The 18,922-nt window shown below is 43.9% G+C and overlaps 1 protein-coding gene across 2 annotated transcripts in view; it reads left to right on the top strand.

Annotated features, from left to right (window-relative positions):
- PTPN14 (protein tyrosine phosphatase non-receptor type 14) overlaps positions 1-17,772 on the top strand; it is a 173,014-nt gene extending 155,242 nt beyond the window's left edge. For both annotated transcript variants that reach the window (XM_061187519.1, XM_061187518.1), the window contains 3 exons: positions 886-1,120; positions 4,795-4,958; positions 9,627-17,772. In XM_061187519.1, the coding sequence (XP_061043502.1) occupies positions 886-1,120; positions 4,795-4,958; positions 9,627-9,755 (528 nt within the window). In that variant the 3' untranslated portion in view covers positions 9,756-17,772. The remainder of the gene's footprint in view (positions 1-885; positions 1,121-4,794; positions 4,959-9,626) is intronic.
- The last annotated feature ends 1,150 nt before the right edge of the window (positions 17,773-18,922 follow it).

Below are 18,922 nucleotides of genomic sequence, written 5' to 3'. Positions count from 1 at the left end.
TTGTGTCACCCAAAGATGTATTGCTTTGTGAGCAGGCCAGCCTTCACCTGCCACTCATTCCCCCAGCTCCGTACGCTGGGCATTTCTCCTCTCGCTCCACCCACTTCCGCTGGGTCCCCTTCTAAGCTGCCATCTCATCCACCCCCGCTCCCACTCCTATGATATCAAAACCGTGCAAAACTTTAAAATAGACCCCATTTTGTAAATGGTTGAGAATGCATACCCCCAGAAAAGATTATAAAATTAAGGGAGAGAGAAGAGGGGTAAAACCAGTTTTCCTCTGCTTCAGTTGTCAATGGAACTAAAACAAATGGGTCAGGCTGAAAAAAACATGAGATTGACACTAGATGATAAAGACAGTGTCAGTGGCTGGTGGGGTGTAACAGAGAGAGCCCAGGGCCGAGCATCTGACATGAGAAGCATGACCTAGAACAATTACTGGGATCTGTCACTCCTCTGCTTAAGGTCACTTCATCACCTTTGGATGGCTTCCCACTGACCGTGGGGTGAAATCCAAACTCCCTACCGTGGACCAGGAGGCCTTCTAACCTCTTCTCTGCCATCCACACTGAAGGCCTTTCTGTTTCTTGAACACACCTAGCTTGTTCCCGCCTCTGGTCTTCACCCTGGCTCTTCTCTCTAACATTCAACTGCAGCCCAGTTGTGAATCTTTAAATTTTTCCATTGCTATAACTGCGTGGTAAATCTTATTATTGGTGTTAGCTAAAATGTATGGGTATCTACTCTGGGATAGACACTGCATGATGCTACTGAGTCAGTGACTTAGAAGCCATTCAAGTTTTCCGCTGTCCTTAAGATTTTAAGATTAAGAGGATAAGAGCTTCCCCTGACTCATGTCCAATTTTGCTTCTGTGTCTGATTCAGGAAGGCGGACGAACCAAGAGCCACCGATACTGGCCCAAACTGGGTTCCAAGCACAGCTCAGCCACCTATGGCAAGTTCAAGGTCACCACAAAGTTCCGAACAGATTCCGGTTGCTATGCAACCACAGGCTTGAAGGTCAAGCACCTTTTGTCCGGGCAGGAAAGGACAGTGTGGCATTTGCAATATACTGATTGGCCAGATCACGGCTGCCCAGAGGATGTCCAAGGATTTTTGTGTAAGTCTTTTCTTCCCTGTCGGGGTTTTACCAACAGTAATAATGGTCTTATCAGTTGGAGGTGAAATGGAAAGAGAGTCTACTTTCTCTTAAGTGGCAAAAGTATTACAACATTCAGTATATAATACTTCAGTGGTATGTGTAGAACAGAGAAGACTAATCCATGGCATTTATTATATTCTTTTTACCATTTATGCAGATGAGCTAATATGGTAAACTAATTGGTTCTACCTTGATTTAGACCTTTAGTATTCTGATACATGTCACGTGTCTGAACCTTGAAAACATTATGCTAAAGAAAATAAACCAGACACAAAAGGACAAATGTTGTGTGATTCCACTTACATGAGTTACCCAAAATAGGCAACTTCATAGAAAGTGTAATAGAGGTTACCAGGGGCAAGGGGGAAGGGGAATAGGAAGTTACTGTTTGATGGATAGAGAGTTTCTGTTTGGGACCATGAAAAATTTCTGGAAGTGGATAGTGGTGATGCTCGCACAACATTGTGAATATACGTAATGCCACTGTACACTTAATGTAATGTACACTAAAATGATTAAAATGGTTAATTTTATGTTATGTATGTTTTACCACAACCAAAAAAAAAAAAAAACCACACAAAGCAATAAAATAAAGAAAAAACAGCTTTAAAAATTTCTCATGAAAATTTATATCTCGGAAGCCCTGTATTTCCTACAGCAGTCAATCCCAATTAGTAGTTTCTCATACCTACGATTAAAGATACTAAGAATTATTGAAATCAACTTGTAGTATTTGAAACTATCATTTTTGGATTCATTAATTTATGTGTAGTTTTCAAGCTATGGTTATCTTAGAAACTGATTCATCCAGATTGTATGCAGTACTTTATTTGTAAGGCCAAAAACTGGGTGTGTGTGCGCCATGTGCCAGGCACTGAATCGGGCTCTTAGAACGCAGAAATGAAGCAGTCTTTATTTTAAAGGCTCTTGCGGTCTCATGACGAAGACAGGCCGGTGATCACAGTTCAGAGGTGAGATCTGATGCTTTTGGGGATGGCTGCAGCAGCCTCCTTCCCTTCCACAGACTTGCCTAAACATCCTGCACTTGCGGGAAACCCCACTCCTTCCTTACCCAGCTAGGAAGGAGGCCTGAGGGTGCCCTGCAGATTTACTACACCTGCTATGTTGTTGACTCACCAGCTGGCAGAAGACCTGTGGCCACAACAGAGGGAGGTTGGAGAATGTCAAAACCTTGATTTTTATTTTGATATTCATTTAGAGTAGGAGGGGTGGGGGAGAGAAGAGAGAATAGGTTTTCAAGTACCTAAAAGTACCATTTCACAAGTTCCAACAGAAAGATTCTGATGCACACTTATTTATCAATGCGGCTATTTCATTTTTCGTTAAAGTGATGATGGTTCTTAAGGAGTCGGACACTGAGAGTAAGAACGATGATTGGAATCAAAGGATCTAGAACGAGATCTAGAGCAGGTTGGTGGTTGGCCTGAGGTCAAACAGTTACCTGCAGCTGAAAATATTAATGAGCACAGTGACCTTTGCAGAACTTTCTTTCCTCATAACAGTGTTCTTTTTATTCCTTTCTGGTACTGTTTTGCTAATTGCTTTACTAGAAGCAAGACTCAGAAAATGGAAACAATAAAAGTAGATCCGTTTGATGACTGGCTAACAGATCTGATAAAAGGTTGAGTTTATAAGAAGGTTAAAATTATAATCAAATCTTTTAAATCAGAACCAATTTAAGGAAAGCCAATCTAAATTACTGAAAAATATAGAGAATATTTTTAAACAGTATTTATTAATTTACCTTTCTAAGAAACTCAGGACAAGTGTGCTGAGCAGGGTCTTAGAAATGTTGGCTCTTTAGGTTTTTAAGAATTTTAGGAGATTTTTGTTTGTGTTTAAATGAGATTACTTGGATGCAGAGGAACTGGGTCAAACTGTCTTCCAGAGGTCTTCACTGAGTTACACCTTAAGGAACTTTATTAATATGATTGCTGGAGAAAGAATCTGCTTAAATCTAATTTCTCTGTGTTTCATGAAATTCCCCTTGATGGTGGCATCTGCTTTATTGATCAATATTCCTTTTACTTCTCTCCTTAAATTTAGCACAAGAAAAACCTTGTCTCTTGTATGTGAACATTGCCTGCCGTCAGAAAATGTTATTGCCTAGTATCTTTTCCCCTTTGGAAAAAAAAAATTGTGAAGGGAATTCCATGCTCATTATTTAGCTCATGTTGGTACCAATAGCAGCTGCCTTATCTAGTCACCTCAGATTGCCTTCCCTCTTTTGTTTTGTTCTATCTCATTTTACTTTATTAGTGGTGGTGGTAGTAAACGTTTATTTGGGTAAACTATTTCAGATTACTAATTAAATGAGGTTATAAAGGAAATTGGAGTTCTTAGTCATTGTGTGTAAACAGGTGCTTTTAAATTACAAGAATGGGGACTTCCCTGGTGGCGCAGTGGTTAAGAATCTGCCTGCCAATGCAGGGGACCTTGGTTCGAGCCCTGGTCCGGGAAGATCCCACATGCCTCAGAGCAACTAAGCCCACGAGCCACAACTACTGAGCTTGCGCTCTAGAGCCCGCGAGCCGCAACTACTGAACCCGCACGCCTAGAGCCCGCGCACCGCAACAAAGAGTAGCCCCCTCTCGCGGCAACTAGAGAAAGCCCGCGCACAGCAACGAAGACCCAACACAGCCAAACATAAATAAATAAATGAATGAATTAATTAATTTTTAAAAATTACGAGAATGGTTTGAATGCTGTTTTCTCTTCAGCTGTTTGAGTTTTTCTCCTCATTTGGTTTTACACTGCTGCACTGGGATGAGATTTTCTGAGTATCAGGAACCTTCAAATCTGCTTCTCCCCTGAACTAGCTACTATAAAATCTCAGTTACTAATTGACTTTTTCCGGTTCTTGGATTGTTTGAGGATTACCTTTACATACTTTTCCTTTTTTTCATGACCATTAAAAAAAATAGTCTTTAAGGCTTGGGTTGAGCAATTTTCCGTTTGTGCCCAGTTGGAGTAGTGAACAGTCTCCTGCACAGCCCTGCGGGGCTAAGCGGTTGTTGACAGGGCACGTGGCACACACCCCACCCACATGTTGCCTCCAGGAAAGGGGGGTTATCTTGAGCTACTCCCATAACCACATGGCATCCAAGCTGAAAGCCAGGCTCCCCAAAGTCTATTTTATAATCTAAAAATGGAGTCAAGCCTCAGCTGACATTCACTCATTCAGTGAGGGGAAGGAAGAAAGGGCAGATGGACGCTCTTCCCACCAGAAATTGGCTCTGACAGGCGGGCATTTCAAGGGGACCTAGCTGGTGTCTGATCCCAGTCTGTTAATGGTAGGAATTGCTGTAAGTAATGTCGAGAATCATCTGCTTGGGGGACTTTGGGATTTGCAGAGGGGAAGACAGAATTTAATTTTTAAAAAAGAACTATTTAATTTAAAGAACAAATTCTCCCATGGACTAATTGACTCCCAGCTGGTCCTTTCTGGATCCAGGACTGTAGAGTGGGTACCAGCCAAATAATTAGTGTCTTGTAAGTACTGTAAATTATTGTCACTTGAAAAAAAAATTCACAGTCAGTTTTTTTTCCCCCTCGCTTGTATGCAAAGCGATGCAGGACATCAGTGACAAGATCTGCATTTTGTCTTGCAGCCTACTTGGAGGAGATCCAGTCAGTCCGTCGCCATACCAACAGCATGCTGGAAAGCACCAAGAACCAGCACCCCCCGATCGTGGTCCACTGCAGTGCTGGGGTGGGAAGGACCGGCGTGGTCATCCTTTCTGAGCTGATGATCTACTGCCTGGAGCATAATGAAGTAAGTCATTCTGGGCTTCTGAATCCTCCACTTTGGGGACCAATCTACACCATGGCCAAACCTTCACCTGTGCCCTTCTATTTCCACTGTTTAATTTCCTCTCTCCTGACGAGAGTTTTCCAGACCCATGATTCCTAGTTGGACTCTGACATTTACAACCTTCCTGATCTTTTGCCTTTCACTGCTCTGTGTAGAGACCCAGATAATATAGAAAAAGAGTTGAAACTGTGAGAAAGGCAACATTTAGAAAATCTGATCTGCGCTGGCATCAACTTCCAGATGTCTGCAGTGTTTCGTAGAAGGTCTGGTTTTATTGTGGGTAATTTTCCACAGCGGGTTATTGGGTCGCATATAGTATAGATGCGTCTTGCATTTCTGGGATGTGTTTTGGCCTAACTCCTACGTGAAAATGTGTGTACTTTAAAAACATTTTTCATTCTTTAGTGGGGAGTTTTATTGAGGGGGCTCTTTGCTCTTGTCTAGACTGGCAGTGGTGTGTAGCAGAGCCGGGTAGATAATCCGAGGGCACAGACGTGGCCTGCCTTTGCTGAGGCTGGAGGCCCAGCTTTTCTCCCATAGACGCAGGCTGCGGCTGAATTTTTGCCCACACGGTGTGTGGCATTCCCTTCTTGCTGTAGGTCAGGGAGTTACACCGAGGGGCTTTAGATTTTGTAGAGATGAGACAAATAGCAATCAAAGGCTAAAGAACAATTCTTCTGCCTTCTATTCTCACAGGGGGCTTTAGGGGTTTTAGATGGCTTTCACTTTTTTTTTCTTAGGCTCTTTAATCACCACTAGCAGCACATGTCCCGTTCCGGTTTTACAGATGAGGATGCTGAGGTCCAGAAACAATCTAGTGGCTTGTCCAGTGCCAGGTGGCTCTTAAGCAGTGGTGCCAAGGTTTGAAGTGAGGTCTTTCACCTCCTGGCCCTGAATTATTTCCTGTCTTCACTCTGCCTCCAAATGCCAAGTGTCATTTGATTCTTGTTCAATTTCCAAATTGTACAGCTTGGAGAATCAAAGGAAACTTTTGAAGCGGTTTGATAGTTTTAAAATCAGGAAATGTTATAATGCATGTTCTGTGAGGGAATTTATATAACAATATATGTATTTACTCAATGGTTTGAAGATCAGATTAAATATTGCCCCGTGGAGTTTGTTATATTCAAACTTCTCAGAAAACAATAAATGCCAAGTTTAAATATGTTCAAAGGATTTTTAGGTTCCCTGCCTATAAAAAGTTAATTTTGGAAACTTTCAGTCTGTACATATGAATGTTTGTGCTGCTAAAAAGTAGAAGAGGAGTTATATCACATGTGGCCTATTGTTCAAACAAACAAACAAACATTCTATTGGGGAACAAAATGCCCATCATGGAATCACTTGAGTCTACGTAACAGAAATCTCGTCATCTTCTATGAGTTTTTATCATTTTGTCTCACATGAGATTTCTTGATTGTTTGCTTCTCTGTCACTACTAGAAGTCTCTAGGAGTTTCTAGTAGAGTGAATAGCTCGGCACGAAGTCCCAGATCCGCTCACTGCTGGGAAGATGGACTAAGATGCAGTGGAATCTGGGCACATGTGGCTCAAGCATATCCGAGCTCCGCTGGCAGCACCCGTGGGTTCCTGGGGAGGAAGAAGGGCCTCATCATCCCCTCTCCACTTAGAGATCTTTTCCTCATGTCACTTTCTTCGCCAAATTCCCCTTCTTTTCTGCATTCCCCGTGCACTCTTCCTCTGTTCCCCCTTCCTCCTTTTCAACTTGAGAAGCTGTTTTGTCAGTCTGGTGTCTGACATGAAGGATCGCTGTGTTCTGAGAGCTCTTTGGAGACCCATCAAGGCTGAGCCTCAGTAATACGATGACATGAAGGCTCATCGATCACCAGATGTTACTGGCCCAGTGGAACACAACAGATGTCAGAGCCAGCGTGGTACAGAGTAAGGGGTTCAGCCACTAGGGCCTTGAGTGGACTTGGTGAGGGCTCAGGGTGATTAAATTCTCTAGGGTGTATCCAGACATAGCAGATTTCCTCAATGCCCAGTTGTATGCCAGAACATTTACTGGAATGTGGTCAGTCCAAAAAGGACTTCTGTTCCCATTGATATTCAAAGATAGCAAGATGACTCATATTTTTCACTTCCCTTCCCCTAGCACATGTAGCCAGCCTTATCTGTCCCATTTCCCATAATTGCTGTTGGTAGACGGCTAGGGAGAAAAAAAGTCTCTACTTGTTCTGCTTCAGACCTGGCTAGTAAAATTCAAACCCTTATTTTAGAAGAAGCGTGGAACCATGTTTCTTTGTTTTTTAAACAAAAGATTTTGCTAAATCAATATAAAATTGGTTGTCCCATTTTTCTCCTGTCTAAACTTTCCCGTCTTCTTTCCATGGCTTCTGGATTTAGGATACTTTATGTTTTGGTCTATAATCCATAGAGTTTTAGTTTTGTCAGTGAAATGCCTTTTCTTTTTCCTGGAGCAAAGATGCTTACCGTAAAGTCGGGGAGCTGCGAGGGGATTCTCCTGGGCTGCCCTGAGAAGCTTCTTTGTGCCCTGTTGTTTTTGGTCACTGAATGTTAGCTATAACATTTTAATGCCCATACATGTGTTTTCAGAATGCACCAGTTTCATGGTCTGTGATACTCTCTCTTGGCCACCTGTCCCAGATTAGCTAAATTACAAAAGGTCAGGTTCTCACTAGCCAGAGAGCAAGATGTCTTGATCTTGCTGCTTTTCTGAATTGGTTATCCCTCCTTCGTAGAGTAGGGGAGTGGGGGGGATGTCTTCTAAGCAAGATGGAGCAAGCATCAGCTGCCTCCGGATTCCTTGGGTTAGGGACAGTGGGAAGCAGAGCCTGTGGAAGTGCATCTTCAAGGCAAGCTGAAGGATTCTTTCATTGAGGACCAGGGGAAACTTTGTCTTGTCTCCAAACTGCCCTATATCAGCTAGTATACTGTCCTTGAGTCAGCCTGAGGGGCTGAGTCTTACAGGCTATTGACATGGTAATGACCATGATGATAGTGGTGGTGGCAGAGATGGAAGTGGAGGAGAGGGTAGAGGTAAAGGAGATGGTGGTGGGAGAGGAGGTGGTGGTGGTTGTGATGATGACGAGAATGAAATTATAATAACCACAGCTAACGTGTATGTAGTGTTTACCATGTGCCGACACTATTTCAAGAGCCTTACAGCTCGTAGCCTTCACAATGACCCTACAAGAGAGGTTCTGTTAGTACCCTCATCTAACAAAGAGAAACTGAGGCACAGGGAGATGAGCTCTTAGCTTCTGTGTGACCCTGCCTCTCTTGTCAAAGCCTTTTATGGGTATGAGGTAGGAGGAGCCTTATTCTATCCTTATATTCAGTGCCCAACACAGAGTAATGCTTATCATGCATTACGTTCAGTTCATTATTAGGTGCTCTGTGTTGTGTATCATGATGTCAGTCACTTTGGAGTAGAGTTTAGGCACAGACCCACTAGTTACCATCAGAAGCTTATGGTCTAGGCTCTGTATTTTGACTAATAGTTTAAGGATTCACATGCCTTTTTCTCTTTGCTTATTACCAGGGACTTGTCCCTTTTAAATCTGTGGTATTACTTAACTAGTTTTGGAGAAGAGCGACTAAACAGGATGGCATGTATGGTATTGTAGCTACACAAAGTTTGGAAATAGCTGAAATGACTTTTGAAAGTAAAGTAAGAAAAGACATACAGCTGAGTTTTTATTATTTTATTTCTGATGCTTGCTCAGTCCTTGGTGACTTCGTGGGTGTGGTCGTTTGCCGGGATTAAGGGCTCCCAGAGCAGGGGGAAGTATACCAAGGCTATGATGGCACATTGACTCCATGGTGCTTCTGCCTTGGCTGGTCCAGGAGGATGAAAGTGACACAAGTGAGGGGACACCATGGCACCAATGATCCGTTGTATTAATTCCTTTCCATTGGAGATCTTCAAAGAATTTACACATTGGCAATCTCATGTAATACTCAAGATATCGTTAGTTAAAGACTTTCACTCCAAACATGCATGACTGGTGTCCAGAGATTGTGCTTTGATGTTTTAAAGGTTTCCACGTAATTTATCTCACTTGGTTATGCCTGCGATCCTGCGGGGTAGCAGGATGGGCATGAGTGTTCTTATTTCCTTAATATTAATGAGACAGTGAGTAGTCTTTATTAAGAGCCTACTATGTGCCAGACACTGTGTTAAATGCTTTACATGCATTTCTTCATTTGATCCTCTGAGGAGGGTACTGTTTATCACCCCGTGTTATTGCCGAGGAAATGTCACTAACTTGGCCAAGGCCACACTGCCATTGGAGGAAAGCATCATTATCCTTATTTTACAGATGAAGAAACGAAGACCCAGAAAGGGCTTAAATCCTACCATTGGGCCATGGTAGCGTTAAGAGTACCAATCGGGTTTAAGTCCAGCCTCTCTGTTTTCTCTAGTGAACTGGTCTGTAGTTAAAATATCACACCAGTGGAACACGACGACCAGCTTCTCCAGTTGCAGTTGGGGTCTTTGATTGGGATAACCCAGAGGGGGCTGTCTTTGGCTTTCTCCTGTACCTGCACAGGGGCAGCGAGTGAGTGCTTCCTGGATGAAGGAATGAGGAAGGAGGCAAGGGAAGCCCCCCCCATCTCAGGATCTTCTTCTCTTTTCTTGCAGAAGGTGGAAGTGCCCATGATGCTGAGGCTCCTCAGGGAGCAAAGGATGTTCATGATCCAGACCATCGCTCAGTACAAGTTTGTCTACCAGGTCCTCATCCAGTTCCTCCAAAACTCCAGACTCATTTAACCCCCCGCTTCAGCTCCCGGAAGAGGCACCCAGCTCCATCTTACAGATGGGGAAGCACCTCCAGACAACATCTGCTCCCCCAGCAGGGCGCGGATGGCCGGAGCAGGCAGGCCACGGGCTCCCTGAAGACAGGAGCCACGATCATTCACAAACATCATGTATTATTTTATATGAGATAATTTATTTTTTTCCCCTCTTTGGAATAACCTTTGTGAATCATCGTAATGCAGTTTTCACAATAATATAGTACTTTTCATCTGAACCACATTTTGACCGATCTGCATTGTAATAGGTCAGTAGGGAGGGTTGCCTGGTGGATTATTTGGGGGACAGAGGCATAAGGGAACACATCTCTAGTGAAGTTGCAGCCAGATTTGTCACCAGCCCTGAAATTTGTCAGCCTAATTGCTCACGTCCAAATCAAAGATGGCAAGAAAATGAGTTCATCCTAAAATATAAAGATAAGGGCTAAGACCCTTTCCTGAAGGAGAAGAACAACACTCTTTTCTTATATTTGGGGGCTCCTGCGGCTTGATGGGCAGTTCCTTCCCTTTCCCCTTTTTGCCCTCTCCCTCAGTAGTCTCTTTTTCCCTCCCACGCTTGAGTTAAAGACAGGAACAGCTAGAGGAAATGCTCCCTTTCCAATGCAGTGATTGCCATTGCCCGGGATGAATGAGGACTCTGTGTTATCTTTCTCAACCACTCCTTATTCTGGGCTCCGGAGCCTGTTCCCCTGCTGGAGACTGCACCCTTGATATTTGCTGCTTCTCCCTGTTGGCTCAGTGGACCCTAGTCTGGTGGCCTTCGAGGCCCTGGGCCAGGCTGTCTGTGCAGCTAGGCTTCTTGCCTGACTGAGAGAAGATAATAGACCAGTGTGGAACAGAGAGGAGACAGGCAGGCCCTTGATATTGTTTCTTATTTAAATATTAAGTGTGTGCTCATGGGGATCTGAAGGTCAAGGTGCTGGGTGCCATGGAAAGGTTATAAAGGAAACGGTTGGGAAAGCTGATGCATGGGGGCTCTTTGGCACTCAGGTGGCAGGGGCCCTGCCAGGAGCCACCCCAAGTGTTATCTCCACTGTGCTGCTAGCATCTCCAGCCTTTGGCCTGCAGGAGCAGAATTAAGCCCGCCCAGGACCTTGCAGTCCAAATCTTGGCCCACCTGCTAAAAGATGGTGAGACTTGTGCTGCTTTCCTTTTCTCCATACAGCCCACTCTGGTCAGCTGTGGTATTAACCCTGCCCTCAGTTTGAAGCTCAGTCCTTAGTTCGTCTCCTTCTGTGCCTTCATTGGTCACCGTCCTTCTGAATTTTGTAGGTTAGTACATAATAAATCATGTGCTGCACATTTTCCCTCTTGCTGACTTCTGGCGAATTCTTCCCTCTACTGTCTAGTTTTTCTTGATGCAACTTTTAATTGTGGCTTTGTTCTTAAAATCGACTTTTGCGGGTGTTCCATGATGCCTTCTTCCACTGCTACCTTTTTTTTTTTTCCTCCTGAGCTGCCAATGCAAAGAAAGAATGGCATCCAATCGACCAGAAAGAGTGCGCCTTTGTGGCTTCCGGTCACCACAACAGGCGGGTGTGGAAGCAGATTCCTGATGAACTACTTTGGAGTATGAATCAACTTGGTTTCACATCTGGCCAGGTGTTATGGTGGTGGTTCTCTGTATTTGGACTCAGTATCTGGCGATGGAGGGCCTCCTACCTTCTCTTCCAAGGTCTAAAGAATCAGTCAAGGAGTAGAACTTCAGCTGAGTGCCATAGATTCTGGAATTTTGCTGTGTGATCTGAAAAAGAAAACCACTAGTATGACGTGTACTTTCAGTGGATCAGAGCTCGTAATCCTCACTAGGAGACGCTCAGAAATTGGATCATCAGCAAGCAAAGAGGTATTGTTTCCTTTTCCTTAGGGACTTTCCATCCTTGGGATATTCTGCTGTTAGGGATGTTTTAACGGTTGGTCTGCCGTTACTGGTTTATTGTTTGAGGAACCACTTCAGTATTTCTCTTTTCGTCTCTCAGGCCCCAATGTGGGCAGTGTTAAAGTGTCTCGTGTGGGCAGCGTGTAGATCTGCTGACTCTTTGAGCTTATCACTCACGGCCCTCCTTTCAACTCATCCACTGTTGCCACTTGGTGCTCTGGGAATATTCATGAACGCACAAAATGAAAAGAAGTAGGTTCAGTATCCAATTTCCTAGCCAAAGTTTGTATTGAAACTCAAAGGAAAACATTTAAAAGTGATTCCGCATATTTTGTTTTTAAAAACAAATGCTTTCGGCCCTTGAGCCCATTTTGCCTTCCTTTTCACATCTCCAGTAAATGCCAACCTACCTCCTGTTAAATTAGCAGCAGCCATTTAAAGTCCTTTCAGCGGCATCTGCATAATAATTGCCCAGAGATGCTTTATATCTGGGAAGCAAGCCAAGGAATAAACCTTGAAGCAAAGTGTATTAAATTAGTTATCTAGTTAGAGCTTTTGGAGTGAGTTCCTGACGATGTATCAAGTCTGAAGCTGGAGCTATCGGGGTCTGTCGCTGCAGTTTCGACTTGAAGGGAGAAAATCAAAAATGGAGGGGAAAAAAAAAAAGATACCATCTCACAACAAAGCCATCCAACACTTTCAGGCCTCTGGTTTTGAAGTTTTTCCAGTTGAAATGTTTTGTTTCTTTCATCCACTCCCATTTGGATATATTGACCCAGTGTTCATCCTTGTTTACTGTGGTCCCTGAACCAGGGGCGCTGAGTTTGACGTCTTCATCCTTGAGCTGAGCTGAGCCTGCTTGCAAAGCCGAACCGTGTCCTGTTGTGCTTTACTGGATTCCTTGGGCTTTAAGGGGACACCACCTTTTGGTCTCATTTACATTTAGACACCACTTTCCCTGGATAGGAAGTAAAGGAGGATTTGGCAGCTTTAGGCAGGGATGTCAAACGTGGAATATTCTGAGTAATAGACTTCCGAGAACCCTAAATAGAGAGAATTTTACTTCTACAACCTTTGTGGTCCTAGATTGAGAAGAGGAACTATTTTTGGACTGTAATTAGTCAGTTATTGTTTGCCTCCGAGTCACGTGGCCATCTCTGGCCCCTTCCCCCATTGGCGTGGAGAGAGGGTCTCTGTGGGCTCCGCTGGGTGACATCCTGTGGGACTTGCCCACTGGCTTGCCCAGGACTCACTTAACCTTTATCCTGCCTACACTCAGCTTTTGTGGTTCTGTTATAAACACCAGTGGGTACAGTAAGTCAGCACTTTTATCCAACTGCCTACCTTTCTTATCTTTTCCAGCTTAATATAGGTTGACCCATATGAAATTTCCAATATTTGGACCATATTTTACTTACAATAACAGAAAATTCACATGGATCAACCTAACACGTACAGTTTGTTTCTCCTCCCCGATTAGTATGGCTCCCAACGCACCATATGTCATTTCTCAAGTGCTAATGAACACGAAAGCATGTACAGTGGGCGGCTTGGCTCTTTTTGTGAACTCACTGCCTTGCTACGGCAACCCTTGCCTCACTTGAGTGGGCCATCTCCTGGGGCTTGGAGTCACTCTTTGCAGAGATGTTAGTGCACTTTGGATTCTCATAGGCAGGGTTGGCCATCAGGCACATGACTATGGGGTTTTCAGCTGCCATCCTTTCTTGATGTACAGTCTGTATTAGCTGACCTCAGCCCAGTGGTTATGGAACACAATATGTGGGCCCGAGGTGTCCAGAGTCACAAAGCAGAATGTGCTTTTGAATCTCTCTTCCCCACTTCCAGTGGTGCGTGGGATGGAGAAAGTGGGTATAGTTATTGATTTTCTTTGGGGGGTAGATCTGTCAATCCCTTGAGGTCAGGAGGTGGGCAAATGCAGGGACCTTCTAAGATGTGTGCCAGGGAGCTTAGACTCAAGGGTTGGGGATTGAGTCAGAGCCATGTTAGTGTGAATCTACCCTTCATTCCTCCTTCGTGTCGGAAGTAACTGTCAGGATCCCAGAGTAAGAAATTTCTAGAAGCACCAAGTAATTACTGTTGGGCTCTTAAGGTGGCTCTTTGTGGGAATACAGTTTCCTCTTGTTTTACCAAAGATACTTCTGCAACTGTGTTTTATTTTATTGCCTATGGATTTTATCAGACATTCATCATGCTCTTACTTAGTGATTTCTTTTTGTGAGCAAAGTAACAACTCAGCTAGCACTGATTCCAAATGGAGAAATTTGGGGTTTTTATGGAGACTGCAAAAATTTTCCATTGGTCTAGAGCTTTACGGGTGACAAATTAGTTGGTCCTATAGGGTTGAAATAATCCTACTTGGCCCTATAGGGTGGAAATCTCTAGGATGTTAAATTATGTTTGACACTTCCCGTGAATGCTGAGCAAGCAAGCACAATGGTTCTTGTCTTTGCCTCAGCTTCTAAGACATCTGGGGCAAAAGACCTTACTGATGCATCTATTGAAAGTAACAGCAACATGCCTGGGAGAAATGGGCAGGTATATCCAATCAAATTCTGCCAACTCATATGTGTTGCCCCGAAAATCGCTGTTCTTCATGGGGTCCTGAGGAACTCGATGGCCTGCTTGCCCAACACTCAACCTTTATCTTGCCTGCTCCCAGCTTTTGCATTTCCGTTAGAAACTCAGATGCGTGAGTGTTTTTATCCAGCTTGCTACCTTATTTTTTTCCAGCTTAAAATAGCTGTGTCTTCTTCCTCAAGGCCAAACTAAAAGGTTCTCTATTAAAATGTCCATGAGCCTGGCATTGAATATCTGGAATCAATCGATTTCACAGGACTGCATAATTTATTGCTGCTTGGTGCAGTAAAAAGGAGGATGTGCATCAGTTCCTACTGTTTGGAGCTTTGATCAGCCCTCTCATTTTAAAAATAAATTCAAGGATGTTTCGTTTTAAGACAGGAGGGCAAAAGCTGATGGGCAGCCTGAACATGAGAACGCATCTATCTAGAAAGTCACTGTTCCTTCTGCCACGCTTTGGGCCATCAAGATCATTCTTTCCAAAAAATGCCATAAGCTTGCCCAGAGAAGAGCTATAAATGGGAAGAGAAAGAGGAAGGCTTTTCAGACCAGCCTTGAAGTTTCTATCAAAAAGTTCTTGATTCACAAACAATTTTCTGAACTCAGGGATGTCTCTCCTACTCCCTATAAGGCCAGAGGGACGGAGATGAGGTGGTGCTCTTGGGAAAGACCGTGCTGCAGTGGGGAGATCTGTTTCACCCTCACACATAGTTTTTTCTTTAATTTTATACTTGGCTGTGTTGGGTCTTCGTTGCTGCGTGCGGGCTTTCTGTAGTTGCGGCGAGCTGGGGCTACTGTTCGATGCGTGCACAGGTTTCTCATTGCGGTGGCTTCTCTTGCTGCGGAGCACGGACTCTAGGCGCACAGGCTTCAGTAGTTGTGGCATGCGGTCTCAGTAGTTGTGGCTCACGGGCTCTAGAGCGCAGGCTCAGTAGTAGTGGCACATGGGCTTAGTTGCTCCACGGCATGTGGGATCTTCCCGGACCAGGGCTCAAACCCGTGTCCCCTGCATTGGCAGGCGGATTCTCAAATCACTGCGCCACCAGCGAAGTCTGCACCCTCGCTCGTAGTTTTAAACCGTGTCCTCACTGTTGCCGTGGAGCTTGACGAATGTTCTGGATTCTGATGCCTGCCTAGATTCGCTGCTCAGAAAGGCCACCTCCCCTCGCTTGCTGGTGGCCCTCCCTTTCCTTGCAACCTTATTAGCAGATTTGCTCAACCACACGGCTCTGGAGTTAGCTATCACAGCTCCTGTGCATCTTGATTGCGCCTCTCCTCCGGCCCGGTGGGGCTGCAGAGCGGATCCCCCTTCCCAGCACATCGTGTTTCTAATCAGGGCATAAAACCCAGGAAGACGTCAATATATCAGCAGTAACGGCAGTTCGTTGTCTCACTTGAGGGCACAGGTGGGACTCCTTTGTGGTGTCACCCTCTTCCAAGAGCACCCCATTCACTTAGGGCTACGCCGGCCTTTCCTTGTTTTTCATTTGCTTTATGGATCAGCTCTCGACAGCACACCTTTTCTTTCCTTTCCCTACCCTTTTAGCAACCCCTACAAAGCAGCTGAATCTAGTCATAGGGAATCACTCTCTTAAATCTCTCCAAATTATGTAATTCGGAAATCTAATTTTAATCCTGAAAAGCCTACATAGTTTCAAAAAATAAAATTTGGCATCTATGTAGTTTCAAAGAATGAAATCTGGCAAAGGGAAAGAACCATAATGAAAATAGCTAGGTGCTGTCGGCAACCGCGAAGCTGTCTTTACCACCTTTCTCCCCTTGGCGACGGGCACTGTCAGTCAGTACTAGGAGTGGAAGACAAGCTGGATCGATGGTCAGTCCTGTTTAGGACAAAGATTGCACCACTCCCTCAGGCTTCTTTTCAGGCGAACTGACATGGAGCCACAGCGGCTGCATTTGGCATCATGACACGTGTAGTCGGATTAATTAGTTTCTAGCCTCCTCCTGCTGACTCTGTTCCCTTCACTGTCACGTCTACGCAGCCTGGCCAATCTGGTGAAATGGGTGAAGCTCTGGGCTCCGCAGGGACATTTATATGTTGCCTTGCGATCCGTTCTCCGCTGTCTAGGGAGGGGCAGGACACGCTATTCATCCAGTCTGCAATGTGTCCTATTTTTTCTTCCTAACCTCCTCCTTCAGGGAAACAAACACAGAGGCTGCCTCACCTGACAGAGGTTATGGGGAAAAGCTGAAAACGTTAGATTGGGGTCTTTTTGTGCCTTAGGGTGGAACTAGTTCGCTAACATCTCAGGAACCCTGCTCTGTATTGAGCTCAGCTGGCTCTCTGAGCAGAGGTGCTTGGCGTTCTCAGCATTTCTCAGGGGCCTCCCACCTCCCTGAACTGTATGTAGTGTTAGCTAATAAATACCTTCAGCTTAGAACTGAGAGCTGTCATTCAGAGCCATTTTTCCCCCCAACTTGGAATACCGTAAAATGTTATTGCAACTTCCTTTGACTGAACTTTCTTGCCAGTTTGAAATCTTAAAAATCTATTAACCTTATCCTTTCAAAAGTAAGGTTGCTCTTCATCAGAGATGCTTTCCTGTGTATGTCCTTTGTTCCTTCAATAGTCAGCTAACTTGCTTGAGGATATGTAAATGGGGAAAAAAAGGTTTACATATGCAGATGACTATTAGATAACCTTAGGTAATTTGTGTTACATCAAGTAACATGCTGATCTATTTTGTTTCACTGGACTATTGTTGTGAGACTTAATTCAGTATTTTGATGCTTTCCTTGGTCTGTGTTTTATAAAACGTTGTGAATTGTTTTATCATTCAAACCAACTGACATTTAATAGGTCTCATTTCGAAAGTACAGACAAGTCCCTAATGTAGAAAGCAGTTTGTTCTTAAGGGTCTTAGGTCAGCCCACAGAAGCCTTCTGACGTCCAACACGGCTGAATAGCAGGGCAGTGTCAGCCAGATCTGGCTGGCATGGGCTGACCTGGACATTTAACCACCTATATCATATTGTTGCTGTGAGAAATGCATTCCAGATAGGGGCTTGGGATCCTGAGAACACATTCTTCTCCCCGTGGTGGGCACTTGCTACCTTGCAAGATGGAGGTCCAGTCTCTTCACTACAAACTAATTGTAAGGGGAGAGAGGGAGTGAGACATTTATAGGATGTTCCCTAAGTTGGGGAGTGATTGATTAATATTCACATGTCAACTTTACTTTGGTATAGACTCCCTCTCAATTTAATAATATTAAAAGCCTTAAATAAAATTATGCATGCTATTCTATGTGCTCTTTTATATCAGTAAATAAGCTTATGCTTGCCAGTTTTATACACAATTGAGAGGTGTATGAAACTGACTTTTGACAGTATTTTTGCACTGTTTCCTATCTGTTTTTATAAAGTCTTTAGCTATTGGTCCTAGTTGTGTATTGTTTATGTTCTCACTGCCCTTGTTATTGCTGTAAAATGTTTCATATGTGCCTTTACAAATGTGAGATCTTTATTCTAACCTTTTTTGTAAAAGATATCTATTGACTTCCAAATGCAATAAACTTTTTTTTTTTTTTCCAGAGAAAACAGCTGAATCTTTTCTGTCCTATGTATGTTTGCATTAATTGAAAGCATCTTCTCTCTCAGGATTATTTTCATAGGCAAACATATCTGGGAAAATCTGCCTTTTCACTTCTTTAAAGCCCATTTATGTCTACCCACTTTTCATTCCTGTATAATTGGATCACACTGAAGAATCAGTTTGAAATTTCCAAAAGTCATCATTGTTTGTTAGGAAAAATCTGAAAGGGGTGATTGTTTGTTAGGTAAATGGAGCGAAGAACCTAGAAGTGGAGCTTACTCACAGCTGCAGTGACAACCCTTATTAAATGCCAAGTCCCCCCCCCGCCGCAGCTGTCATTTATTCAGAGCCCAAACTGCTGGCCCAGAAAAGCCAAGCAGCAGGCTGCTATAGAAGACCCAAATCGTTGCTTTTGTCTTTCAACTTTATCAACAGCACAATTCATCTCTAGGTTTAAAGGTGGCTGCCCTGCCCCATATTTTCAGCCACTCAACTGCCACAGACACACATGGTGAACCCCGGGTGATGAGGGTGGCTACTTTATGTCCCTTTGATGAGTAGCAGGGCACTATAACCACTTCAGCGAGGAGCCCACTTTCAGCCCTATCACTGTGCAAGGAGTCATTCACCTACAGAGGTCCCGGCTTGTTTCACATCATGAAAATGAGGCTACTGTAAACCACACTGGGGTGAAAGGAGATGGCAAGCAAATTTCACTAAACACATAGATTGTGCTGTACATAAGTTGACTGTGGCAACAAAACAATGATGATAGTTTTTAAAAGAAAAACTACATTAAGTTTGGAAAAAACAGATGATAGGAGAGCCCAGCAAGATGGCGGAGTAGAAAGACTCTGAGCTTACCTCCTCTCATGAGCACACCAAAATCACAAGTATCTGCAGAACAATCATTGATGAACAAGATCAGAACATACCAGAAAAGATCTTCTACAACTAAAGACATAAATAAGGAACCACAATGTGAAGGGTAGGAGGGGCAGACTCGCGATATAATCGAGTCTGATACCCGCCCCAGGTGGGGTGACCCACAAATTGGAGAATAATTATACTGCAGAGATTCTCCCACAGG

This window comes from Eubalaena glacialis, chromosome 3 (assembly GCF_028564815.1).
Source record: "Eubalaena glacialis isolate mEubGla1 chromosome 3, mEubGla1.1.hap2.+ XY, whole genome shotgun sequence".
Taxonomy (NCBI): Eukaryota; Metazoa; Chordata; class Mammalia; order Artiodactyla; family Balaenidae; genus Eubalaena; species Eubalaena glacialis.
The sequence above is the reverse complement of the archived record's forward strand: the minus strand, read 5'-3'. Positions and strand labels throughout refer to the sequence as shown.